Here is a 27,875-nt window from a genome sequence, read left to right on the forward strand (position 1 = left end):
TGAAAGTAGAGCTTCAATCGACAATATGTCTGCCGTATTTATATTAGTTGGTATGTAACGCTGACCAACAGTGAAAATTACCGGCAAATATTTGCATGCCTGTTTTTCGTTAATTAGCTGAATTGTGATACCCTTAAGAGGTGACATACGAGACCTTGAGCACAGTAGATGCGATTGAGTTTTTCGTTACGCCCGGATTAACCTATCCCAAATGGTCATAGAAGCGAACAATTGTGGACAGAATAGAACGTTTCGTTGGCCTAGAAGACGTCGTCTTGGGCGAGACAGAGAAAAGAAATTGATCTGAACCGGGGTCCTAGGATAGGCCAGGGGTCTTTGTGAAGTCTTCTTCATCGTGAAACTCTAGTGGCTTCTCCTTATCCTGTTTAGAAATTTCACTTAAGAGTTCCGATGCGTTGAAGCACAACTATGTGAATTGAAAATGTTCTTTTTTCAACATGGCCATGATTTCTGCCACTTCTTCTGTAGATTCGCCTCCTGTCATTAAATTATCGTCGTAAAAATCACTATTTAAAACGTAAGAGCCGATTGGAAATGCATCTTGCACGTCCTGAGCCAACTTTAGCATGCAACGTATTGCAAGAATGGCATCTGGTTCCGTAGGTGACTGTATCGAATCTGTAAATTTGTATTTTCTCTAGTGAAGAATCTCTCCGTACACTGCTATACTGATATCTTACAAATGTCCACAGTTAATGCCACTCGAATGTTCGAAGCCGCAACAGTGTATGCAATAATTTAGCTTGAAGGGTGGTAGAAGTTGCTGCAGAACCGTCGAATACGATTCTGAGCTTTATGGTCGAACTGTCTTCTTTAAGAACGCAATGATGCGACTTGTAGTATTGACATCGTACTTTTGATTCGGGACTCACCAACGCCATGTGAGCCAAATCTCTATATCCTTTGATGAATGCTGCGTACTTTTCCTTTAGCTGAGGATGCCGATCCAGTCTTCTTTCTAAACAAGAACATCCAAGTTAAGTTTTAGAGGCAACTTTACTGAGAACTCTCCAGTTGAGAGGCAAGCAAAATTTGATTTGAAATGAGTCTTACAATCTACATGTTCTTGTTTGACTTCCAAGTTTACGCCACAAGATTCAATATCCCAAAAGCGCTTTAGCAGTATATCAATTTTTTCAACTGCCTCTTGTTCACCCTCTCTAATTGTCTGCTACCTCCTGAAACCACCCAACCGAAACGAACCAACCCAAAGTACTGGTAGCTCTGGCGCCAACTTTATTTGGCCGTCTGAGAAAAGTTTGCTCCTATGTGAAGGTCTATGCGCTGAGGCCTGAAGAATTCTGGATCCGATAATCGTATATTTTTTGGAATATTCCAACCCGCAATATCTAAAGAGAAGCTTGGCTGGTGATCTGTCATTTTAGGTGCAACTAGAGCGACAATATTTGCCTGATGCTCTAAGGCTCGAGAATGCAGGCTTAGATTTATAGTGTAGCCATCGACAGCCAGAACGACATCCTGATTTAGATTTTGGGGTCTTCTATTTGGGAAAGCGGCTCGGCATGTTGCAGCACGCTTATCGAAGATAGTACTGTGGTGGCATCTGGTGTGTTGAAATGAAGTAATGTGTGATGCCATAGAAGCGGCACTGTTGGACTTGCATGCTGTAACCTGGTAGGGGGGCCAGTTTATACACAAATAAGTTTTCTTCACCTCTCTTAGTCGAGCAGACGGCAAAAGGTTGCCGAAGGATGCGCAAGAATATGTAGAGGATTTCAACAAAACCCATAACGCAGGCATTAGAATTAGTCGCTTCGAATACATTTCTACTGTTGTTAAATTTGTTGTTCTTTACAACTAGCTTGCTAGGCGCATATGTGGCCATGGCATGTTCCATAGTTTACAGACGCTGGCATCGTGACTCTAAAAACGAAGTGATACCTACGATCTTGGGTATTTCCCTCATCGTCGCATGCTCTTCCCATTAAGATAGCGTAGCTCTGTCCATTTTTGAAAAAAACGTACAAACAAAGTTCCTCCAAACTGCCCATTCCCAGCAAAGCCCTCAAGAGTGCGATTAGCTTGTCCGATAATTTACGTAAGTTTATTGCAAACGCCACCTCCACCTTATCAAGCCCAAATATCTCACTGATGAGTGCCTGTATTACAAGACGTTTTTTACTACAACGTTTATTTAATAGTTCCAGCGCTACGAAATAGTTTGCGCCAAAAATTTAAAACGCTCTGATTATAATTCAGGCGCTACCAAAATCTGCGAACTTCTTATAGCCCCAGAAAAGGTTTGCAATTTTACTTCCGGGACGCGCTATGGATTGGCCATAACCAATGTTGGCCGATCCGATGAGAGCAAGGCGGCTGCTCAGGCATACGAATCTGCAGCTGGCTGCGAGCACGAACTATAATTGTCATTACGCACTTGTCAAAAATTTCACGATATCGATTTCATTGTATTAAATCTTGTAGCTATTTGAGGTTGCTATAGATTCTTGCGAAAGTTCATTACTTATACTTTGCACTCGCTGAACAAGGGCATTAACCTTGCGCTTATTAAAGGACATCCCTGTTTTGTATCGGTCTATAACTTTCCACTTTTTCATCCGACAAAGTTCACCGTCATGTTCTGTTGGCACTCAAAAGTTGCCGCGTGCGAAAAGGTGGAATTGGAGGGCAGCTGATAAGAGCATCTGAAGGGAAACCAGTATGCGTGTATTTGAAATCGTTCACTGTATGTGGGTATGTATATGAACGAGAACCGTTCACTGTGCGTATGGGCGAAAATACGGAAATTAAGCCCACACTAAAGTTTGTTAGTTAATTGTTAATTGTACAAACTCTATTAAACTCTTTTAGAAGTAATTGTTCCTGCTTTTATTTTATTTAAATGCAATGGATTAGTGGTTAAATGGATATTTTTCTGAACTTGGTGCCTGGGGGAGCGCTAACCTCCCATGCCCTTCTTCTCTTTTGACTACGCCTGGAGAACGGTGGGCCTACCATGCTCTGCGTAGTCGACGCTTTTTCAGTAGGAGCGAGATCATATGTCTATTTGGGCGTGTGTTTCTTGTGATGATGTTTGAGTGTTTTTCAGCGGTAGACATAACTTCTATGAATTCTTCCAGTGAGTTTTTAATATCAGCCTCGCAGGATGTTTTGGGTTCGAGCTCAATATTGGAGCTTACTTACACCTGGGTGTTTTTTTTTTTTGGTTCTGTGGGCCAGTAAGTGGATCTACCCGGTAAAACAAACATTAGCTTATTGGCTGGAGTGGTGATAGCTTTGTATAATTGACGACCTTTAGGGTTAGCGAGACGAGAGCCCCAGTATTGATGCTTTTCATTATAGTCACCTGCTGCTATAAAGCTGTAACCTAGAGAGTTATAGAACTCAATGAACTTTGCTTATCTATTAAAGCATGGGGAATTTTGCGAGTGGCCCGCTAGTTATTCGCAAGGAGGTGGCCTGTAGGTAATTAGTAGCAAACCGTTCCATAGGATGATGACTGATACGCTGCTTTATTAGGATGCCAGTGCCGTCAGACTGGTTGATTTCGTAAAAAATGTAACCGGTGAGATCGAAGTAATTTTTGTTAATTAGGTTTCCGAGAGATGCATGATATCAATGTTATGAATATTAAGAAACTGAAGAAATTATTAGAACACTTGAAAATGGGATCTGCTTTAACTTATTTAGCGCTCCAGAGCGGAGCGGAGACTTATGTGAGAGTTGGAGTGGGAAAGCGTAGGAACACCGAATGGAGACCATTGGAGGAATACAAACGCCGACGACAAAGGAGTCTTTTCTCAGCACTAAGCAACGGAGGCATTTTTATAGAGGATGGATCTTTTAGGAAACTCGGTTTTGGTCCCCAATAATAAGAATAACCTAAATTGCGCGAAATAGTACGAAATTCAATTTTGGAATGAGAGGATTACGGACCTTAAAGGATTGGATAGAGTCGGAGTCCTGGATGAAGATATGCTTGGATGAAACAACAAGTGGTACCGACTACGGTAAGTGAAACAGTTACGGAGCTTTTGCAATTGCCAAGTTGGTTTCAAAACACTTTGTGCACCGCTCGATCCAAGTAGGAATTTACTTTTTCAGAATTGCTCCCATAATGAGAGCGCGAGCTTTAGAAGTTTTGTGGAACACATGTAATGCCGAACTTTAATGCCGGAAATTTCGAAGGATGTTAAACAAACTTGGATGCTGTTTTAAAGATTTTTCAAGGCTGGTGCAGGTTCCTGTGCAATGAATTACAAATATTTTCAGTTTGCTATTGACTTACATCAGTTTAATTTTGAAATGTTCAATTATGTTATCCCAAACTAAGCAGAGCCTCGCCTTTAGTTTTGGCATTTAAAAGAAACAGCTTAAACAGTATATCACGGTGAAAAGGTCTCGGAAAGTCAGCCAGCTAAGTTACTCGCCTGTGAAAACCAACATATCGATAGGAGGGAGCCGACAGCTTACTATTATGCTAAAAGACTGCGTGAGATGATTGGGAGGATCTTTGTTCGATTTCAGTACACAGAATATGTTTGATCGTATTTCGAATATGGGATGAATAACGTGCTTGCGGCATCTTCGACCGCAGCCACAATACATTCGGAACATGTATATACATATGTTTCCTCCGCCTTATCCCACAATGATATGATATGGTCGGGGCGTACCTTACAGGTACATAATGTTGCAGTAGCCCCAGCAGAATTGTTGCCGCTGTCCCTTAAATGGCTTAGACGGTTGGAAATAGAAATAAACTTTTTTAAATCGGCGCTTGCCATTGCGAATATAAATTTATTATGATTGGATTTAAAATATAAGAATTGGATTCCCGTCTCAATCTCTGAAAATTATTAATCTTTGAAGTTTAAGAACGACATGGAACTCACACGGATATACGGAATTTATGGATAAATTTGGAATTTTGGAACCAAAGGAAATTCGTAAGAATATACGACCACACTGAAATGTGTGGATGAAGCTTAATTTAATAATTCGGAATATTTCCTTACATAAATATTCTAGAATGGACGCAAAAAAAAAATTAAGTGAATAAATAGTGGGGAACTGAACAGTATATATGGTCGCACTGGCGCACGGACTGATATTTATGACCGTTATCAAACTATACTAGGAAAATATTAACGAATATTGTTACGTGGACGTATCAGTGCCCTAGTCCGAGTATTGCCCCGCATGAACTCACCGGATTTGGGTGTGATTCTTAGTAGCTTATTCCCTCCCTAACATAACAAGAATAAATAATAAAAGTGCCTGCTAAAAGTTGTTGCATTTTCAGTTGAAGCCGTCTGGAAAATACTGAAACGAACCGATACGTCAGCAGGTCCCGCTATCGATAAGATTTGGTGGTGACACCGACTATTAATAGCGGGAGAGGATCTAGCTATTTAAATTTAGCCCGGTTCGCTCGTTAACTGGGTTAGATGGCCTTGAATACGTTCGCTGACCCATCTTGAGAGAGCGGGAGGGAAAATGGCGAGCGACTTTGGTGTAGGTCAGGGTTTTGCTTTAGTTGCTGCAAGAAGTAGTAGGAGAACGGTCAGAAAAAAAAAACCCAAAATTTAAGTTCGTGATTAGTGTTTGAATAACTCAAGGTGAGTGTTTATTTATTAGTCCGGAACTTGTAAATTACAGTGTTTTTTTATATTGAAGCCGCCGGGGACCCTAACTAAAGGGCCCCGGAAGTTTTAAAGATTTGGGCAGTGAAAACTTACCAGGCGGACCTAACCTGGTCGTCGTCCACCAGCCGTCGCAGCATTAGCCTCAACAGCATTGGCCTCAGCAGCATTGGCCGCAGCAGCATCAGCAGCAGCAACATCAGCAGCATCAGCAGCAGCAACATCAGCCGCAGCAGCATAAGCCGCAGCAGCATCAGCAGCAGCAACATCAGCCGCAGCAGCAGCGATCAGTAGCAGCAGCAGCAGCCTCAAGCGCCAGCAGCTACAGCGACTGCCGCCAAGACGGCCAGATACGGAGATTCCCTCGGTGAGTCCGTTCCGGGAACGAATGCCCGCGCTGGCCACGTGGTCATCTCCAAGTCCACCGACGCACTGCCTCCGGCTACGCTGCGCTACCCTCCGGACCAATTGGCTCCGTGCGGACTCGCGCTGGTTTTCGCCGCTAGCGTTTTTCCATTCGGGCTGCAGTTTCAACACATCCGCCGTTGAACTCTGCAATAAATTAGTTATTAATTAATAAATCATGCAGTCAAGATTGTCAAGTACTTACTGTGAAATCTAATCTAAAATTAGAGGCTCAAGCCCGAACCCTAGCCGCGCGTCCAACAATATCTAAATTGGGTCGCGAAATTTAATAACTTGTGGGATTTGTTTAGCGTACTTACCTTATCAGCACGTCCCTTCTTTTCCCTTGGAGCTCCTCAGGATTAGGCGACCCGGTTGGCAAACGCCTCCAATTTGGTGCCGTGCGGCGACTTTGCCTGACACTTTGAACTTTAAGCGTCTAAAAATTTCCCTTTCGGTTGTTTCCGCTTTGACCGCTTCGCATCTGGGCGACGGTCTGAGATCGGCCTTAAAGTTTCTAACGAAAAGAATAGGTTATCAGTAGGAATCAATAATGAATGTATTTACTTATTAATCTCAACAAGAATTAAATTTAAACAAGCTACCGAGATGGTTGTGTGAGTTACCTTGGGCGGGGAGATGAGCCGATCCTAATCCACCAGGAATAGACTCCGGTCTGCCGGAGATGGGGTGTGCCTCCCACATCTTTCTTGGGGCACCCAAGGTTGGGTGGGTGCGTCGTGGCAAGGACATCGAAGCCACCAATTTCGTCGAATTATCTTAGTTGCTTGATGTAAATATAATTTTGTTTTGTTTTGATTTGTGCTAGAGATGGTAAATCGACGTGAGACGTCCGATGAGTTGGAATCGATTGTTCGGACTGCAGGGCATAGGGGGTACTCCGCCCTGGGACTCCGTGGCTAGCCGGCGCTGCCCTCCGGGAAAGATGCAGTTCCGTAACAATATGGCGCCCAAATTAACAAATAAAATATGTGATAGCCGAGTCGACGGCGTCTCGCATAGTTATTATCTCCAACCAGCCCACGAACGGTGGCTTGCATGACACACATGCAATTGCACCGGGATGCGGACTGGTGGAGAAAAGTTGTTTAAATTTTGTAGGAAGAAAGGGAGGCGTGTCCACTAGAAGTAGGACAATTGCTCCCGAGGCACAGTTCACAGGGATTAGCTGTGATTTGGCGGTGACATCCTCTTCGAAGAAAATCGAAGGATTCGCATCCCAGGTCGTCCGTGCAATAAGCACAAAAGGTTAAACCAAAAACGGTGATGAGACTGTGATATAGGTATTAGGGACATATTTATTTTGTTAACGTAATTTTAATGAATGTCTTGTTTTGGGGTTACAGTGTAGTTGTTTTTTTTGTGCAGATCCTTGGGTTTTCTGGGTATTTGCGTTTTCAGATCATATCGGTTAAAACTTAAATGTGTGGTCGTGACCCGTGACTTCGTCACGCGCTGCTCGGCCACCGCAACTTGAATGAAAAACGCAAAGTCCAAAAGGAAATCCTATGCGATCCTGCAAACAGCCGAAGTCCTTAACTGGCGACTTTCAGCACAGCTGAAAGTTAGTCCAGTTGACGAGCGGTTTGTTTAGTGAGAATTCGGACGAAATTGTAGACGCAAGACGACTGGCGCGGAGTCTACCGGCTGGCGATCGGCTCCATCTCCCCTTATTGAGGCTGGAAAAAAAAAAAATAAAATAAAAATAGAGAAAGAAATTTAGTCGAGGGACTTGTTTTTTTGATAAGAGCTAATATTTGGTGTGAATTTGTTTAGCCTTAGGTATTTGTGGGTCTTTAATATATTTTCTTATTTATTTCTTATGGTTTATGGTTTATTGTTTCTATTTATTTATTATTATTATTTATTGGCCTGGTAATATAAGTATTCGTATTATTTAGGTGCATATTATTTAGTGGTGTTTATTTATTGTTTATTATTATTTACTATCATTCAGTATAATTTATTTATTTATACATAATTTGGGCTTTTGGTGGCCACGTTGAATTCGGGGTTTCAGAAGTCGTGTTAGGGGTTATCAAAATTCAGGATGTCAAAGCGACAAGGCAGCAAGCATGATCACCTGCTTCGGTCGAAAGGTTTTCCAGGCGAGGACGACGAAAAGATGTGGTCCACGGATGTGGAGGGCGTTACCGAGGCTGGCTTGCCGCGCATATCGGAAGGGTTGCCCAGGACTCCGCTTGCCCGTTTGCGCCAGGGACTGCAACAAGAGCAAAAAGGACCAAAGGACACAGAGCTGCAGCAGGACCTAAGGCAGCAGCAGATCCTGGAGGGAATTGGTTCCGCAGCGGATGAGTTATTGCAGCTGGACGATAAGGACGCAAGACTCCACGATCCCTTTGTGGACTCCGCGGCAAGGTCGGCCGTTAATGTGGCTTTGGCACAGGCGGCGGAGACCCATCGGAAGGCCCAAGAAGGCGGGATCAATCAGGCACTGAGGGACAAGATCCGAAGTGGCTTCCTGGAGATGATGAAGCTGATGAACGAGGTGTTAAGGCCTGCTGCTCAGCGGCCTCAGCTTCCCCCTGGAGAGCATGCCGGATGAGCGAAGGCGTCCGGATTCAAGGATCAACGCGGGAATCCCTGGTCAAGCCCCGCAAGGTGCGGTGCCGAAGAACACACAGGTCACCGGCAGGGACGGTTCCAGGCTACCTCCGCCGAGGGTGCCACCCAAACCGACGAGGAGGCCGCTGGATTTCCAGGAGTTGGAAAGTAGCAGTCCCGGGTATCCTCCGGATCATTTCAGGTCGCGCCGAGACGATGGCCCGGCCCGCAGCTGGTGCATTGAGGACCGCAGGGCCTCAGAGTTCCGGGAGGAGCCGCGTCTGTATGCCAATATGGGGCCGGCAGCCGCCAACCAGCAATGGCGAATTGAGCGGTAGGGCGTATCCTTCGACGGGGAGGATGAGCGAAATTCGGTGGAAGATTTTCTCTTCCGGTTCGAGTTCCTGCAGCGGCAGTGCCAATGTCCGTGGCAAGAGGTGCTCCGAAACTTCCACCTGCTGCTCACTGGGCGGGCTCGGGAGTGGTACTGGGTGCACGTGCGTCAATGCAGGGTGGACAGGTGGTCCCAGCTTCGAGCCTCGCTGATGGATAGGTTCCGATGCCATCAGACGGAGCATGATCGGATGCACCAACTTCTGCAGAGGGAGCAGCAGCCCGGAGAAGGAGTTGCCGATTATATCCATGCGATGCAGCAGTTGGCGGCTCGACTGAAAAGGCCACTGTCAGAGCGGCAGCTGGTGAAGATTATTAAAAAGGGATTGAGGGAGAGCATCGCAAGGTTTGTCTACGCGATGGACGTGCTCACGGTGGATGAACTGCGGGAAGAGTGCTGCGAGGTGGAGCGCAGTTTTGGACGACGTGGACGGACCACGTACACGCAGCCGATGCGGTATCCTCTGGCGGAAAAGGCCAAGGTTAGCGAGGCGATTGGCCCAGATCCTGGTGAGGATCCTCCGTGGCAAGAGGTGGACGAAGTGCGGGCGAAGCCTAAAAATCCGTTCCGAGCCGGTTGCTGGAATTGCGGAGCCGTGGATCACGGGTTCCGTGACTGCGCAGCAACAGAACGCAGACTGTTCTGCTACCGATGTGGGAAGCCCGACACCGTGTCTCCCAAATGTCCGGATTGTGCGGAAAACGGTCGGCTGGGCGATCCGAGGGCGGAGAGGATGCGTCCAGACAGGAGTTCCGCAGAGAAGAAGAGCTGGTAGGGTTAGATAAATGTTTACCTTCTAAAAATAGTAATAAGTTTGCATTACGATACTTACCTTATGCGGAGAGGATGCGGCGGTATCTAGAGACCAGGAACAGGATCTTCTCAGAGCACCAGTTAGGCGGGATGCGTGTGGTGTCTCGCAAGGTGCAAAAGGCCAGGGAGCGATTTCGCAACGTCGGAACTGCCGACGCGAAGCAGTGGCCGCCGTGAGGCGCAGTTTATCGCGAGATCCCAGACCGTTCGCCGCAGTCCGAGTTCTGACCAAGCAACTGACGGGATTGTTGGACACTGGAGCGAGTGTGAGTCTGCTTGGAAAAGGTGGCAGAGAGCTGGTCGAGGCCTTGGATGTGCCCGTCCAGAAGTACTTATCCGCAGTCCGTACGGCCTCTGGAGAGGATCGGTCAATTATAGGACGGGTCAAGTACGGTGGAATACCGAGGACGGACAGAGCACATTCTCTTCTACTTGTGTCCTTACCTGGAGCAGCCAGCTTATTTTGGAGTTGATTTTTGGCAAGCATTCGGACTGGCCCCAGCGATTATAGGCCACATCAATTCGGAAGGCGTGAAGAAGGCCGAAGAATTACACGCCAGGGAGATGGAACACTACGCGGAAGTCGAGGATGACGATGAGGAGAAACCCGATCCCGAGTCCTGGACGCTTTCCAAGGCCGAGGAACAAGAGCTGGAGGAGATCAAGCAGCAGTTCTTGACTTTCGAGAGGGATGGCTTAGGTACCACCAGTCTGGGGAAACACACTATTGAGCTGATGGACGGAGCCAAAGTGTTCAAGGATCGACCCTATCCGATGTCTCCCGCGAAGCAGAAGGTGGTCGAGGACGAGGTCGACAAGATGCTAGCGCTCGGAGTCATCGAGGAGAGCAAAAGCCCCTGGAGTAACCGCACCACCGTAGTGTCAAGATCTGGAAAACACCGGTTCTGCTTAGACGCACGTAAGCTTAATGATGTGACCATCAAAGATGCTTACCCGTTGCCCAGCATAGACGGCATCCTGTCCAGAATTGAGCAAACATACTACATTTCCAGCGTGGATTTGAAGTTCGCTTTTTGGCAGATTGAGTTGGACACGAGCAGCAAGGAATACACAGCCTTCGCGGTTCCTGGTCGGCCTCTTTACCAGTTCCGTGTGATGCCTTTTGGACTCTGCAACGCATCACAGAGGCTGGTGAGACTCATGGACCGAGTAATTCCCGCTGAAATCCGCTCGAACGTGTTCGTCTACTTGGATGATCTGCTAATACTAGCGCCTGACATAAGAACGCACTTGAAGTATCTTCGCCGAGTCGCTGAATGCCTGAAGGAAGCAGGGTTAACCATTGGGCTGAGCAAGTCGAAGTTTTGCTTCAAGTCTTTGACCTACCTCGGCTTCATAGTGGGTGGAGGACGTCTGCGGATGGATCCAGGGCGTGTAGCAGCTATTAGGCGGATGCCTGAGCCAAGGACCATGAAGGAAGTGAGAGCCTTTCTTGGGACCGCTGGTTGGTACCGTCGGTTCATAAAGAACTTCGCAACTTTGGCTGCCCCGCTCACGGAATCCTTGAAGAAGACGGGAAATAAGAAGTTTTCCTTGAGTCCAGAAGCACTGCTGGCAGTAGAGTCCTTGAAGATGGCCCTAACTACTGCGCCAGTGCTGGTACATGCGGACTTCAAGCGGCACTTTTTCATCCAGTGCGATGCATCCCAGATCGGAGTCGGTGCAGTGTTGTTCCAGCGGGATGAAGACGGCCAGGAACAACCAATAGCGTTCTTCTCGGCCAAGATGAATCGTCACCAAGTCCATTACACCGTCACTGAAAAGGAATGCCTCGCAGCCCTGCCGTTCACGTGCATCACCGATCATGCCAGCTTGAAGTGGCTCATGTCCATGAAAGATCTTTCGGGTCGGCTGGCTCGGTGGTCATTGCAACTCCAGGGATATGACTTCAACATCGAACACAGGAAAGGAAGCGAGAACGTTGTGGCAGATACCCTTTCGCGTTGTGTTGAAGAGCTAACGGTGGACCCGTCAGAGTTGCTCGGCTTCGAGACCACTGAGTTTGCTGGAGAAGAGTACGCGGAGTTGTTACAAGCGGTGGAAAAAAACTTGGACAACCTACCTGACTTGAGGATAGTGGATGGTCTCATCTTCAAGAGAGTCTTTTCGGCAAATCTGGATGACGAGGTGGAAGGCTTCGAATGGAAGTTGTGGATTCCCCAGAGTCTGACCCACAGCATAATTGAGCGTGCACATTCGGATCCAATGGCAGCTCATGGCGGAATGGGAAAAACTCTGGAAAACCTACGGCGGCAGTTTTACTGGCCTGGCATGGCACTGCAAGTCCGGGAGTTCATACGCAGGTGTGAAGTGTGCAAGGAGACGAAATCCCCGAATTTCCGGATGCAAGTTGGTATCGGTGAGAGAGTCCAGACTGAGCAGCCATTCCAGAAGCTGTACATCGATTTCCTGGGGAAGTATCCGAGGTCGAAGAAGGGACAGGCCTACATCTTCATTGTGGTGGATCACTTCTCCAAATACACATTTCTGAAAGCCATGCAAGAGGCATCGGCCTCCAATGTAGTGGAGTTCCTCATTCACGAGGTGTTCTACAAGTTTGGGGTTCCAGAAATTGTGCATTCGGACAACGGCCGCCAGTTTACGTCCAAGGTCTTCGAGGAGGCGATGGAGAGCTTTGGCATCACGCACATCAAAACGCCAGTCCACTCTCCGCAAAGCAACGCAGCGGAAAGGGTGAACCAAAGCGTGTTGGCGGCGATCCGAAGTTACTTAGAAGAAGACCATCGAGAATGGGACGCGTATCTTCCGGAGATTGAGGTGGCCCTCCGCAACGCGGTCCATTCAGCAACTGGAGAAGCTCCGTTCTTCACCGTATTCGGACGACACATGTTCCTGAACGGAGCCAGCTACAAGTTGGCAAGGAAGTTGAAGTCGCTGTGTGATCACGAAATGTCTGGGATGAGAACAGCTGATAAACTCCAAGTGATCCATGACAAGGTGCAGAAGAACCTCGAAGATGCATACGATCGGAGTCGCCTGCGGTACGACAAAAGGGCTCGTACTTTCCTTGCGAAGCCGGGTCAGGAAGTGTATCGCCGCAACTTTGTCCCCAGCGATTTCAAAAAGGCCTTCAATGCAAAGTTTGCTCGGAAGTTCCTAAAAGCTCGGGTGGTCAGGACAGTCGGCAATAATGCGTACGAGCTTGAAGATCTTCAAGGACGACCGATCGGAGTGTACCATGCCAAGGACATTAGGTTGTGATCTGGAAAGAGGAATAACAAAGTACACGAGCTCAGAATCGGCATGTGTCTACTTCCCGTAAAGCGTGGGCCCCGCGTTGGTCACCGTTGGAACTGCATCTTGGTATCGAGGCCGGCTGAATCCGAATAGTCCCAAATCCAAATGCTCCCAAGTATTCCTGCGCTTGTTTAAAACTCTGTGTTAGCGTCTCTCGGAATCCAGGGTGGTGTTGCATTTTCAGTTGAAGCCGTCTGGAAAATACTGAAACGAACCGATACGTCAGCAGGTCCCGCTATCGATAAGATTTGGTGGTGACACCGACTATTAATAGCGGGAGAGGATCTAGCTATTTAAATTTAGCCCGGTTCGCTTGTTTACTGGGTTAGATGGCCTTGAATACGTTCGCTGACCCATCTTGAGAGAGCGGGAGGGAAAATGGCGAGCGACTTTGGTGTAGGTCAGGGTTTTGCTTTAGTTGCTGCAAGAAGTAGTAGGAGAACGGTCAGAAAAAAAAAACCCAAAATTTAAGTTCGTGATTAGTGTTTGAATAACTCAAGGTGAGTGTTTATTTATTAGTCCGGAACTTGTAAATTACAGTGTTTTTTTATATTGAAGCCGCCGGGGACCCTAACTAAAGGGCCCCGGAAGTTTTAAAGATTTGGGCAGTGAAAACTTACCAGGCGGACCTAACCTGGTCGTCGCCCACCAGCCGTCGCAGCATTAGCCTCAACAGCATTGGCCTCAGCAGCATTGGCCGCAGCAGCATCAGCAGCAGCAACATCAGCAGCATCAGCAGCAGCAACATCAGCCGAAGCAGCATAAGCCGCAGCAGCATCAGCAGCAGCAACATCAGCCGCAGCAGCAGCGATCAGTAGCAGCAGCAGCAGCCTCAAGCGCCAGCAGCTACAGCGACTGCCGCCAAGACGGCCAGATACGGAGATTCCCTCGGTGAGTCCGTTCCGGGAACGAATGCCCGCGCTGGCCACGTGGTCATCTCCAAGTCCACCGACGCACTGCCTCCGGCTACGCTGCGCTACCCTCCGGACCAATTGGCTCCGTGCGGACTCGCGCTGGTTTTCGCCGCTAGCGTTTTTCCATTCGGGCTGCAGTTTCAACACATCCGACGTTGAACTCTGCAATAAATTAGTTTTAGTAATGGTTTTGTGAAATCATGCAGTCAAGATTGTCAAGTACTTACTGTGAAATCTAATCTAAAATTAGAGGCTCAAGCCCGAACCCTAGCCGCGCATCCAACAACATCTAAATTGGGTCGCGAAATTTAATAACTTGTGGGATTTGTTTAGCGTACTTACCTTATCAGCACGTCCCTTCTTTTCCCTTGGAGCTCCTCAGGATTAGGCGACCCGGTTGGCAAACGCCTCCAATTTGGTGCCGTGCGGCGACTTTGCCTAACACTTTGAACTTTAAGCGTCTAAAAATTTCCCTTTCGGTTGTTTCCGCTTTGACCGCTTCTCATCTGGGCGACGGTCTGAGATCGGCCTTAAAGTTTCTAACGAAAAGAATAGGTTATCAGTAGGAATCAATAATGAATGTATTTACTTATTAATCTCACCAAGAATTAAATGTAAACAAGCTACCGAGATGGTTGTGTGAGTTACCTTGGGCGGGGAGATGAGCCGATCCTAATCCACCAGGAATAGACTCCGGTCTGCCGGAGATGGGGTGTGCCTCCCACATCTTTCTTGGGGCACCCAAGGTTGGGTGGGTGCGTCGTGGCAAGGACATCGAAGCCACCAATTTCGTCGAATTATCTTAGTTGCTTGATGTAAATATAATTTTGTTTTGTTTTGATTTGTGCTAGAGATGGTAAATCGACGTGAGACGTCCGATGAGTTGGAATCGATTGTTCGGACTGCAGGGCATAGGGGGTACTCCGCCCTGGGACTCCGTGGCTAGCCGGCGCTGCCCTCCGGGAAAGATGCAGTTCCGTAACAAAGTCAATGAATGTAAAATTCAGTCAGCCATCAGTCCACACTACCCAGCAAGCTTAGCTGTCGCTTGATCGCAATACGATCGGCTTGTGCTTCGGCTACATACCCTCCCATCACATGTGTTCGGATAATCTTACCCCTCTTATCCGTCCATGGAATCTACACCTGCTGATGTTTTTATTCTGACCGATAAACAAAGTGGACCATAATGTATGTTTCCTCTATCAGAAACGGAGCCTCTCAAACGCCCCTGGTTTTGTGCGTGGTCTGGAGTCGGCAGCGTCAGTCTGGAAAAGTAAAATCCTCATCCCGCTCAAGTAGTTGCGGATTCTATACCATCCGATTCTCAAAAGAAGATCGAGCATAGTCTAACTCATCCGGCATCATAAGCTGTATGGTTTCTTGTCAAAATCGTCCACCCGCTCAAGTAGTTACGGATTCTATACCAGCCGAGCCTCAAAAGAAGATCGAGCATAGCCTAACTCATCCGGCAGCATAAGCTGTACGGTTTCTTGTCAATTCCCCAAGCCCCCTTCCTTCCTGGATTGACAAATGCATAATATAAACGCAACTCATTAGATCGAAGTAAATCCTTCCTGGACGCGTATTCAAAGCGTCTGCATTCCTGCTTTTTCTGAACCCGAGTCTCACAAACGAGCCGGGTATTTGTGCCCGGAAACGTCGGCAGCATCAGGCAGAAAGTACAGCTAAATTCGATTTACGTTATTTTAAATGTTGTCTGCGCGTGATTTTGTAGTTTCATAAAATTACCTTAACATTTTTTGATTAAAGCGTATTCATTTTATCCATTAATACAGATTTTCTAGATACTTTAAAAAGAGTATTAAAGTCGCGCAGCAATTCTGAGGCAAGGTTTTGATTAAGTGGCCTCTCAATTCTGACTGTCGCAGAAGTTGGGGACATTAACTTTTTTAGGAAGTATGAATAATTTAGTTAAAAATGCGTACTATCATTGCTCTTTGCCCTTATAACTAAAATCTATGCCATTTATTGTTTACGGATATGACCTACTTCCGGTACCTCGATTTTGAAACCGTGACATTGAATACGTGAAACAAAACTACAAACTGCTAAACTTCTAAAGATTCAAAGATTCCTTCGTATTGCGCCAATTCTGTTTCGTGGGCATATCAGTGCACTTGTCCTGAAAGGATTATTCATTTTACTTAATTTAAAATTGCAAATTTATGAAAAAAGTTTGAATAGAAAAGATATTAAAGAAAACAAATATAATCGTAAAAAATGTAGGAAATTATATTGATTTATTCCTTCTTTTTTTAGTATCATAAAAACTATCAAAAAATATTACTGATCTGATTTTAATTGGTTTTAAGTAGAGTATTATTATTTTGATTAGCTCTGCTGCACGCATATATATAAATATAAATGGAACTTGTGTTCTGATAGACTTACCCCTTTTATCCGGCGATAAGATCTTGACGCTCTGGATCCTGGGCTTTAGAGAATTTAAGATTACATATATTTACTAATTCACAATCAAACTTAAATCAACAAAAATATAAAAACTGCCACATATTTTTATATTATATGTAGGGCGGCTTGAAGTTCACCTTGTGCTTATTAAAGGACCCCCTGTTTTGTATCGGTCTTTAACTTTCCGACAAAGTTATGTTCTTTTGGCACTCAAAAGAAACCAAATTGAATTTTGAACCACGCTTACATAAGAATCGCTGCAGTGAAATCGGTATTCGTGTATGCGTGTATTCGAAACAGTTCACGGTATGTGCGTATGTATGTGGGCGAGAACGGCGAGAACCGTTTACTGTGCGCATGTATGTGGGCGAAAATTCGGAAATCAATTGTTAATTGTTTATAGCCGAATTGCGAATCTGGTCGAGATCACCAAAATGTTGCGGCTAGAGTGAGCTTTTTTACTAGTACTTTTGGCAAAAAGCGGCGCTCGCAAAGTACAGCTTTAAACAACCAAAAATACAAACAAATTGTCCAAAATAACAAAATACAAGTACTTCGCAGTTTATTGGCAATTAGTTAATGTTTTGAGTTGATTTTAAATATTAAACTCTTTTAGGAGTACTTTTTCCTGCTTTTTTTTATTTAAATGCTATGGGTTATTGGTTAAATGGTTATCTAAACTTTTAAATAATGCCTTATATCTCTGAACTTGCTGCCTGGGGAAGCGCTAGCCTCCCAAGCCCCCTTTTATTTCGACTACGACTTGGGGCAGAGTTGGAGTGGTAAAGCGTAGGATGGAGACCATTGGAGGAATACAAACGCCTACGACAAAGGAGCCGTTTCTCGATCTTATGAAAACGGAGCATTTCCATAGAGGATGGATTTCTTAGGAAACGGCTTTGGAACCAAATAATAAGAATAACCAGAATTGAGCGGAGAAGGACGAAATTCTATTTTGAAATGAGAGGACTACGGACCTTGGTGGATTGGATAGAACCGGAGTCCCGGAATGAAGTGATGCTTGGATGAAACAAAGAGTGGTGCCGACTACGGCATGTGAAACAGTTACGGGGGTTTGTGCAATTGCCAAGTTGGTGGCCGGTTGCAAAACAATTTGTTCGACGCCTCTATGAACAAAGCTCGAACTAAGAAGGAATTTCCGTTTTCGTGTGTAGGGATTGCTCCCATAATGAGAGCGCAAGCTTAGAACGTTTTGTGGAACACATGTAAACTAGGATAGGGTCCCAATTTTAATGCCGGAAATTTCGAAGGATGTTAAACAATCTTGGATGCTGTTTTAAAGATTTTTTCAAGGCAGCTACTGGTTCTTGTGCAATAGATTACAAATATTTTCAGTTTGCTATTGACTTGCATCAGTTTAATTTTGAAATGTTCAATTATGTCATCCCAATCTAAGCAGAGCCTCACCTTTAGTTTTGGCATTAAAAAAAGAAACAGCTTAAACAGTATATCACGGTGAAAAGGTCTCGGAAAGTCATCCAGCTAAGTTACTCGCCCGTGAAAACCAACGTATCGATAGGAGGGAGCTGACAGCTAGACGCATTACTATTATGCTAAAAGACTGCGTGAGATGATTGGGAGAATCTTTGTTCGATTAGTTCTCTGAGCTGAGCGGCAAGCTTTCAGTAAAAAGAATATGTTTGATCGTATTTTGAATATAGGATAGATAACGTGTTTGCGGCATCTTCGCCCGCAGTCACAATACATTCGGATCATGTATATACATATGTTTCCTCCGCCTTATCCCACAATGATATGATATGGTCGGAGCGTACCTTGCAGGTACATAAAGTTGGAGTAGCCCCAGCAGAATTGTTGACGCTGTCCCTAAAATGGTTTAGACGGTTGGAAAAAGAAATAAACTTTTTTAAATCGGCGCTTGTCATTGCGGATATATGCAAATTTATTTATGATTGGATTTAAAATATAAGAATTGGATTCCCGTCTCAATCTCAGAAAATTAATAATCTTTGAAGTTTAAGAACCACATGGAACTCGCACGGATATACGGAATTTATGGATAAATTTTGAATTTAGGAACCAAAGGAAATTCGTAAGAATATACGGCCACACTGAAATGTGTGGATGAAGCATATTTTAATAATTCGGAATATTTCCTTACATAAATATTGTAGAACGGACGCAAATAGAAATAAAGTAATTAAATAGTGGGGAACTGAACAGTATAAATGGTCACACTAACGCACGGATGGATATTTATGACCGTTATCAAAATATACCAGTAGGAATTTTTCGGGAAATATTAACGAATGTTGTTACGTGGGCATATCAGTGCCATAGTCCTGAAAGCACTCGGGCCGAGGCAAAAGCGTCCGATTTGGGTGTGATTCTTACTAGCTCCCTCCTTAACATAACAAAAACTAATGCAAAGCGTGCCTGCTAAAAGTCAATGAATGTAAAATTCAGTTAGCCATCAGTCCACACTACCCACCAAGCAATTGTCGCTTGATCGTAATACGATCGGACTGTGCTTCGGCCACATACCCTCCCCAACACACTTGCTCGTGTGCCAATAGATTGTAGCGGGCCTCTATCCTCTATTGTCAGGGTTGTCCTTCAAAAATTATGTAATTTTCTTGACCTACTGTGTATACGTTTGCTTTTATAAACTTACCCCTCTTATCCGTCCATGAGATCTACACCTGCTGATGTTTTTATCCTGACCGATAAACAAAGTGGACTATAATGTATTAGACAAATATTTCCGGCCTGGGAGCTACAGCAGTATTCCTCCATCAGCGTCAGTATGGAAAAGGAAAATCGTCCACCCGCTCAAGTACAGTGGCTCACAGCTTATTTCAACCAGCAGCCAAAAAAAAACTTCAACAGCCTATAAAAGCTAAACCAAACAAGATATGAACAAAGTTTAAATGCACTTCATATAATTTTCATAATTTTGTAAATTTTTATACCCTTGCAGAGGGTATTATAATTTCAGACAGAAGTTTGCAACGCAGTGAAGGAGACATCTCCGACCCTATAAAGTATATATATTCTTGATCAGCATCACTAGGCGAGTCGATCTAGCTATGCCCGTCTGTCCGTCTGTCCGTCAGTTCGTCCGTTTCTACGCAAACTAGTCTCTCAGTTTTAAAGCTATCTGCATGAAACTTTCCCAGAAGTTGTCTTTCTATTGCAGTCGGAACGAGCCGGATCGGAAGACTATAGCATATAGCTCCCATAGGAACAATCGAAAAAATAAATAAGAAACAAGAAAGGTAGCAAACTTCGGCAAGCCGAAGTTCATATACCCTTGCAGCTATTGCAAAAAATTAAATATTTTTTAAAACATTAAAATTATGATTTACTTGCGTATATGTCTGAAAACATTGAAGCTATGATGATTTGCAGCTCAATTATTAGATAGTTATTTTATATATTTTTATTATTTCAATGGGAGCTATATGATATAGTCGTCCGATTTTGATGAAATTTAAAACGTAATTCTGAAATATTTAACCATTACTATATGTCGAAGAACTAATAGAAAAATTTAAAAACATCAAAGTTATACTTTTTTGTATTTCTTTCCGATTGTTCCTATGGAGCTATATGATATAGTCGTCCGATTTTGATGAAATTTAAAACGTAATTCTGAAATATTTAACCATTACTATATGTCGAAGAACTAAAAGAAAAAGTTAAAAACAGCAAAGTTATAATTTTTTTTGTATTTCTTTCCGATTGTTCCTATGGAAGCTATATGATATAGTCGTCCGATTTTTATGAAATTTAAACAGTAATTCTGAAATATTTAACTTTTACTATATGTCGAAGAACTAAAAGAAAAAGTTAAAAACAGCAAAGTTATAATTTTTTTTGTATTTTTTTTGCGATTGTTCCTATGGGAGCTAAATGATATAGTCGTCCGATTTTGAGGAAATTTAAACCGTAATTCTGAAATATTTAATCATTACTATATGGCGAAGAACTACAAAAAAATTAAAAAACAGCAAAGTTATAATTTTTTTTTGTATTTTTTTTGGGATTGTTCCTATGGGAGCTATATGATATAGTCGACCGATTTTGAGGAAATTTAAACCGTAATTCTGAAATATTTAACCATTACTATATGTCGAAGGACTAAAAAAAAATTAAAAAACAGCAAAGTTATAATTTTTATACCCTTGCAGAGGGTATTATAATTTCAGTCAGAAGTTTGCAACGCAGTGAAGGAGACCTCTCCGACCCTATAAAGTATATATATTCTTAATCAGCAACACTAGGCGAGTCGATCTAGCCATGTCCGTCTGTGCATCTGTCCGTCCGTCTTTCCGTCCGTTTCTACGCAAACTAGTCTCGCAGTTTTAAAGATATCTGCATGAAACTTTCCCAAAAATTGTCTTTCTATTGCAGGTAGTATATAAGTCGGAACGAGCCAGATCGGAAGACTATAGCGTATAGCTCCCATAGGAACAATCCCAAAAAAAATACAAAAAAAATTATAACTTTGCTGTTTTTTAATTTTTTTTTTAGTTCTTCGACATATAGTAATGGTTAAATATTTCAGAATTACGGTTTAAATTTCCTCAAAATCGGACGACTATATCATATAGCTCCCATAGGAACAATCCCAGCCATGTCCGTCTGTCCGTCCGTCTGTCCGTCCGTCTGTCCGTCTGTCCGTCTGTCAGTCTGTCCGTCTGTCCGTCCGTTTATATGCAAACTAGTCTCTCAGTTTTAAAGCTATCTGCATGAAACTTTCCCAAAAGTTGTCTTTCTATTGCAGGTAGTATATAAGTCGGAACGAGCCGGATCGGACGACTATAGCATATAGCTCCCATAGGAACAATCGGAAAAATAAATGAAAAAAAATTATAACTTTGCTGTTTTAAATTTTTTGGTTTAGTTCTTCGACGTGTACCGTACACACTTAGGTGTACGATACAATTTTTGAATAGTAATATGTAAGGTTATAGGTATAAGTGACTGATCGTGAATAATAAATATTAAGTTAATAGTATGTAAGGTTATAGGTGTAAGCGACGCATAATGAATAATACATATTAAGTTGAAACTGAATATTAAGCAGTAGTTAAGTTAAGTTCCAAACCCGAGTGGCAACGCCAGCCAATATTTAGTGAGTAAAGAAAATACTAGAAATTAAGAAATATACTAGAAATCCCGAAAGCGGGAAAAAGGGAGCGTGGGGAAGGTGGTCACACACCGATCGAGCAGGCGGTCTCTTGTGTCGGAATGGTAAGACGGGGCGGACGTGTCTCCCGCAGTAATTTTCCGTGTAATTCGAGTAACGCCTCGACCGCGCGACGACAAAAGAATAAGGGGCTCTCGTGCCGGAAAAGTAGAACGGAGCGGACGCGCCTCCCTTAACTTGCTTGCCGGATAATCCGAGTTACGCCTCGACCGCGCGAAGGCACGCGGTTAGTGAAGAAGTGGACTAGTGAGTGTTTTTGAGGTTAGTGTATGCAAAATTCCTATCCGTCAAGCGAAGACGGTGTAGCGGACTCCTAGGAAGATAGTAGATAAATGAAAAAAATAATAATAATAATAATAAAATAAAATAATAAAACAAAGTAAATGATTGAATTCCATGATCGTGATTCTTTTTATTTATAGTATCCTAGCTTCCTTCCTCGTAGTGCATGTGGCCTGTACGTGGACATCCGTCCCGTCTGGTCTAGTATCCTAACCTCCCTCCTCGTAGTGCATGTGGCCTGTACGTGGACATCCGTCCCGTCCGGTCTAGTATCCTAACCTCCCTCCCCGTAGTATTTGGGACCTGTACGTGGACACCCGGCCCGTCTGGTCCAGTATCTTGGTTCCCCACATCGTAGCATTTGAGACCCGACGTGGACACCCATCCTGTTCGGTCTAGTACCTTAGATTCCCTTCCTCGTAGTGCATGTGACCTGCGCGCGGACATCATTCCCGACTGGTCAATCGTACCGCCATCCTTTCTCCTCCAATCCCCCCTCGTGTCCGACAAATCCTATCCGGCTTGGCCTCGCCCGAAGGTCCAGCCCGGTGGATTTTTGGCATCCGATACGTCGAGAACGACTTGCGCGCGACGCAACCTCCCCGGCCCTACTCTCGCGAAATAGTATCCTAGCTTGGCCTCGTCTGAAGGCCCGGTGAATTTTTGGCCTGCGACACGCGGAAAGCGACTTACGTGTCCCAATCGCGGAACTGATCAGCGGAACTACCCGGCATCCTCATACTCGCGAAACCGTTCGTCTGGCTTGGCCTCGCCCCAAGGTCCAGCCCGGTGAAATTTTCGCCTACGACACGTGGAAAGTGACTTACGTGTCCCAATCGCGGAAGTGATCAGCGGGACTATCCGGCGTCCCCATACTCGCGAAAACTGTTTGCCTGGCTTGGCCTCGCCCCAAGGTCCAGCCCGTGGAATTTTTAACCCAGGCGCAAGGTACGGCGCGACCAACTCCGACACCAACTCTCTCTCTCCCGGCGTCTGTGAGAACCTTCGGTGTGACTCCCCAAACGACTCATTCACTCGTTGAATGATACTCTCTAGTCCGGTGTTTCGGTGATTTACAAATTTCTTGTAAAGGACTCCTGGATCTGACTGAGATCTGTACCCCGGCCAGAGAGCATCCTTACAAGTGGCGCCCGAGCAGGGACACCGAGACTAGCTAGAGAATCACCCAAGTGGCTTAAAGACCCACTGAAGAAAAAGAAGGGTAGAGTCACCCAAACCGATCTCCGGAAGGATCTAGAAGACTTGAGAAGGAAGTTCACACCAAACTAAATCGAAGAGGATAACCAATGATGAGTAACCCTAAGGAATCTGACGGTGAGTACGAAGAAGCCGATTTTGTTAAGAATCCAGGTATAGGAGTCCGCTGGATATACGCTCGCCGAAAAGACGAACTCAGCGCTCTCGCCCTGGAGTTTGGTTTTAAAGCCGACGGAACCGTCGAGGAGACCAGGAAGGCATTCGCCAACCTCGTCAACACAGGGTCGTTCCCACAAAGTGTTTGGGACCGACTGGCTCAGTTGCAGGAGCAATATAGTAGCCGGGCCCCAAGTCCGAACCCTCCAGGCAGGAACGGTGAGACGGGACAGTTCGCAGAATCCCTCACCATTCCCATGACGTCCGGAGCTACATCGATCGGGACTCCAGCCCGCCATTGGGGGATCCACCCAGGATCGACGCACGGTACCTGGATGCCACCGGTAGACGCCCGCTTACCCGCCGACCTACAAGCACAAGACACACGGAGCAGCACGGCTCCAACTCAACATCTGCTCCCCGAGAAGATGCACAAATGGAATTTACGGTTCGATGGGAGTTCAGATCCGTTGACTCTCATCGCCGCGCTCGAGGAAAAGATGACGACTTACAGGATAAATCCAGAGGAGGTACCCCGCGTTATGTCCGAGATCTTGGAGGGCCCAGCGGCACGATGGTTCCGCACGAGCCACTTACAGTCGGCCTCATGGGGAACTTTCAGGAGGGAATTCCTCGATTTCTTCCTACCACCTCGATATTTCGAGCGGTTGGAAGATGAGATACGGACCCACGTGCAGCGGAGAGGAGAGCCTTTCAAGACCTACTTGATCGAGCTCAGAACCAAGATGCAGCAAGCCGGTTATCGAGAAGAGGAAGAATTATACCGGGCATATGAAAACATGGCTCCAGAATACCGACTGTATATTAAACGCAGTGAATTCGCGACTTTGACACAATTGACCCATATGGCCACAGAATATGAGAGTGTCAAACAACTCGAGACGACTCGACGCGAGCCAAAAGTAACCACGGACCGGAACCAAGAAGAACCTTAACTTCGCCGATCGCCGAACCCATTCCGGAATCCGGTGAATATAACGCAGACAGGACAAGTGACCCATCAGATGATCGGTCAAGGAACCTCTCGAGTAGACATAAGGCGGGCTTGTAATCGCTGTGGAGAGAACGGACATCTCCAAAGGAACTGCCCCAACCCACGTCGGGATTTCTGTTGGGACTGTGGGCGACCAGGAGTTTTAACGATAGAATGTTGCCGTCGAAATGCGTCGGGAAACGGAGAACGTCTCCGCCGGAACCCGGGTGCGGCGGAGACGAACGGAGCAGCAACCCGACCCCAGTAAAACCCCCCGTTGAGATTACACGGCGGGCTCATCACAGCAGCGATAGAAGTCGGAGGACAACGTGTGGACGCCACCATTGATACAGGGGCATCGAGGAGTTTCGTCAGTGAAAGTTTTACTCGACTGGCCGCGAGTACAGACGAGTTACAGGATGTTGTCACTAGAATAGCGTTGGCCGATCGGTCATGTCTGGATGTGACAAAGCTCTGGCGAACCTCGGTTACGTTGGCCGGCACTACGGTGCTCTTACCCATGTTAGTAATGCCCACCATGTTAGATCGTATAATACTTGGAATGGACTTCCTCAAAGTAGCGGGAACTCAGGTGCGATGTGGTCGAGCTACCCTCGACTTGCAAAATGAAGCCCAAGCGGCTGGAGACCATTTCTTACAGCCAGTACTTATAAAGGCGCGGGGCAACCAGGAGAAAACGGTGCACCCTGTTGCGGTTGGTGCCCATTTGGGAACCGCCAGGCCAGAAGAAGCAGAGACACCCAGTCCTATTCCTACGCGAGCTATGACCCCGAACATCAACGCCGGCGCACCCATTAGGATGGGGACGGTAGAAAACGAAGAACAGCGACAGAGCACATTATTGAGTCCGGCGCAACAAAGCTTCATCGATCGGGAACTGGCCTTATTCGAGAAACTGCACGGGGTGTCTCACGTCGCCGAGCACACCATCTTCATGCGCGACGACAAGCCCGTAAAACAAAGATATTATCCCCGGAACCCCGCGATGCAACATGTCATCGATGCCCAAGTAGACGAACTGCTCCGTGACGGGGCCATCGAACCCTCCAGAAGCCCACACAGCGCTCCCATCGTATTGGTCAAGAAGAAAACTGGCGATTGGCGCATGTGTATAGATTACCGTCAGTTAAACGCACACTCAGTGCCCGACGCCTACCCAGTCCCGAGAATCAATCACATTCTGGAGAAATTACGCCACGCCCGATATATCTCCACGTTGGACTTGAAGCATGGCTATTGGCAAATTCCCATGGCTAGGGATAGTCGCCAATATACAGCGTTCACGGTCCCTGGGAGAGGATTGTATCAATGGAAGGTCATGCCCTTCGGGTTGCATTCTGCCAGCGCCACGTTTCAACGCGCTCTGGATAGTGTAATCGGCGTGGAAATGGAACCGGTCGCCTTCGCTTACCTAGACGATATTATTATCATAAGCGCGACAGAAGAACAGCACTTTACTCATCTCTCGGAAGTTTTCCGCAGATTGCGGGCCTTAAGGATAAATCCAAAGAATAAAGGATAAATCCAAAGAAGTGTTGCTTCTTCAAGCAGAAACTCGTTTACCTCGGCCACGTCATCAGCAGTGACGGAATTCAGACTGACCCCGAGAAGGTGTCTGCGATCAACGGGTTGAAGGCCCCCTCTAACTTAAAGGAACTCCGCCAATGGATCGGGATGGCCTCGTGGTATCGGCGATTTGTCCCTAGCTTCGCGACTATCGTGCAACCGATGACCGCGCTACTAAAGAAAGGACGGAAGTGGACCTGGGGACCAGAACAGCAAACCGCCTTGGAAGAAATTAAAAGATGCCTGACTACTGCTCCCGTATTGGGCTGTCCGGATTTTGACCAGAAGTTCATTTTGCAAACAGACGCGAGTGACGTCGGCTTGGGCGTAGTTTTATCACAGGGCTCCGAAAGTCAAGAGAAGGTCATCGCATACGCTAGCCGCCGATTAACCCCCGCGGAACAAAATTACACTACCACGGAGAAAGAGTGTCTGGCCATAATCTGGGCAATCAGGAAGATGCGGTGCTATCTGGAAGGGTACCGATTCGAGGTCGTTATTGACCATCTAGCCCTCAAGTGGCTAAATTCTATTGAGAGTCCTTCTGGCCGAATAGCGCGTTGGGCGCTAGAATTGCAGCAATTCCAATTCGACGTACGCTATCGACGAGGTAAATTAAACGTCGTGGCCGACGCACTTTCTCGGCGGCCTTGTGAGATACTGCAGGGTGCTGTCGAACTCGAGGACCACTGCTACTGGATCAAAAGGATGAAGGAGCAAATACAGGAGGAACCCGAGAAATTCGCTGACTACATGATCGAAAACGACCAGCTCTACAGGAACATGGGCTACCGAGCTGATGATGAGGACTACTTCCCGTGGAAGCTCTGTGTGCCAACTTCCCGTAGAAGCCGCGTCTTACGTGAATGTCACGATTCCCCGACCGCAGGACACTTGGGAGTCCGAAAAACGATCACGCGTCTGACCCAGAGGTATTTCTGGCCCGGTATGTATCGCGACGCGAAACGCCATGATCGCCATTGTGAATCCTGCCAAAAGTTTAAGACTGAACAAACCAAAGCGGCAGGTAAGATGCTAACCCGGGTCGTCAGCGAACCTTTCGACATTCTCTGCGCGGACTTTGTAGGCCCGCTACCCCGGTCAAAACAAGGAAATATATGCTTCTGGTGTTTCACGACGTATTTTCGAAATGGATAGAACTGATACCACTCCGGAAAGCCACCGCAGCTCAAGTGCAGAAAGCGTTTCGGGAACGCATACTTGCACGAGTGGGCATTCCCCGGAAGTTCGTGTGCGACAATGGAACCCAATTCACAAGCCGGGTCCTGAAAGACTATTTCACCAAGCTCGGCGTAGAAGTCCAGTACACGGCTCCATATTGTCCACAAGAGAATCCCACAGAAAGGACCAACCGCACTGTGAAGACACTGATATCCCAGCTGTCGGAAGGCGACCAGAGTTCGTGGGATAATATGCTGCCAGAGATATCCCTCGCGATCAATAGCAGTGTATCGGATTCGACGGGGTATAGTCCCGCGTTCCTAACTCAAGGACGGGAACCACGCTTGCCTGCGATGCTGTATGATGAACTAACCCCCGGATCGGCGGTCGTGCATACAGGTCCTGAAGACAAGGCGTCTCACCTCAAAGGCATCTTCGACATCGTACGAGCGAATCTTCAGCGAGCGTCTCAAGACCAGGCGAGACACTATAACCTACGAAGGCGAGAATGGAGACCCACGCTCGGCGGTCAGGTTTGGCTGCGTCAGCATCCCTTATCGAAAGCAGCCGAGGGATTCGCCGCCAAACTTGCTCCCAAGTATGACGGCCCTTACACCGTTACGAAGTTCACATCTCCGAACTTGGTACGCCTGCAACGTCCCGGAGATCGACGGCGACGGATCGCCAACATATCCCAGCTCAAACCATACTACGCAGAAGCCACTCCAGACAGGATCGATGACAGCGTCGCCGGACTGAGTAACCCGACACAGTAAGCAGCATG

The 27,875-nt window shown here is 46.1% G+C and overlaps 2 protein-coding genes and 1 long non-coding RNA gene across 4 annotated transcripts; all 3 read right to left on the minus strand.

Moving 5' to 3' along the window:
• Window positions 1-5,911: 5,911 nt before the first annotated feature.
• LOC121467270 lies at window positions 5,912-6,845 on the minus strand. Its single transcript, XR_005977386.1, has 4 exons — window positions 6,680-6,845; window positions 6,374-6,570; window positions 6,259-6,320; window positions 5,912-6,200 (listed from the first exon to the last, which is right to left on the minus strand). It is a non-coding gene; the product is annotated as an uncharacterized LOC121467270 (long non-coding RNA).
• A 2,767-nt stretch (window positions 6,846-9,612) lies between these two features.
• On the minus strand, window positions 9,613-10,554 carry LOC121467267. The gene is made up of 3 exons (XM_041708581.1): window positions 10,291-10,554; window positions 9,866-10,200; window positions 9,613-9,801 (listed from the first exon to the last, which is right to left on the minus strand). Exons 1-3 carry the CDS (start codon window positions 10,331-10,333, stop codon window positions 9,679-9,681), a joined length of 501 nt encoding a protein of 166 aa, XP_041564515.1. The 5' UTR covers window positions 10,334-10,554; the 3' UTR covers window positions 9,613-9,678.
• A 491-nt stretch (window positions 10,555-11,045) lies between these two features.
• LOC121467269 lies at window positions 11,046-11,641 on the minus strand. 2 transcript variants are annotated; one of them, XM_041708584.1, is made up of 2 exons: window positions 11,194-11,641; window positions 11,046-11,080 (listed from the first exon to the last, which is right to left on the minus strand). In XM_041708584.1, exons 1-2 carry the CDS (start codon window positions 11,496-11,498, stop codon window positions 11,074-11,076), a joined length of 312 nt encoding a protein of 103 aa, XP_041564518.1. In that variant the 5' UTR covers window positions 11,499-11,641; the 3' UTR covers window positions 11,046-11,073. The 2 variants fall into 2 exon arrangements, with proteins under 2 accessions (XP_041564518.1, XP_041564517.1); XM_041708583.1 differs by having other exon boundaries at window positions 11,051-11,127.
• Window positions 11,642-27,875: the final 16,234 nt, after the last annotated feature.

This window comes from Drosophila elegans, unplaced genomic scaffold, assembly GCF_018152505.1.
Source record: "Drosophila elegans isolate 14027-0461.03 unplaced genomic scaffold, ASM1815250v1 contig_292, whole genome shotgun sequence".
Classification (NCBI taxonomy): domain Eukaryota; kingdom Metazoa; phylum Arthropoda; class Insecta; order Diptera; family Drosophilidae; genus Drosophila; species Drosophila elegans.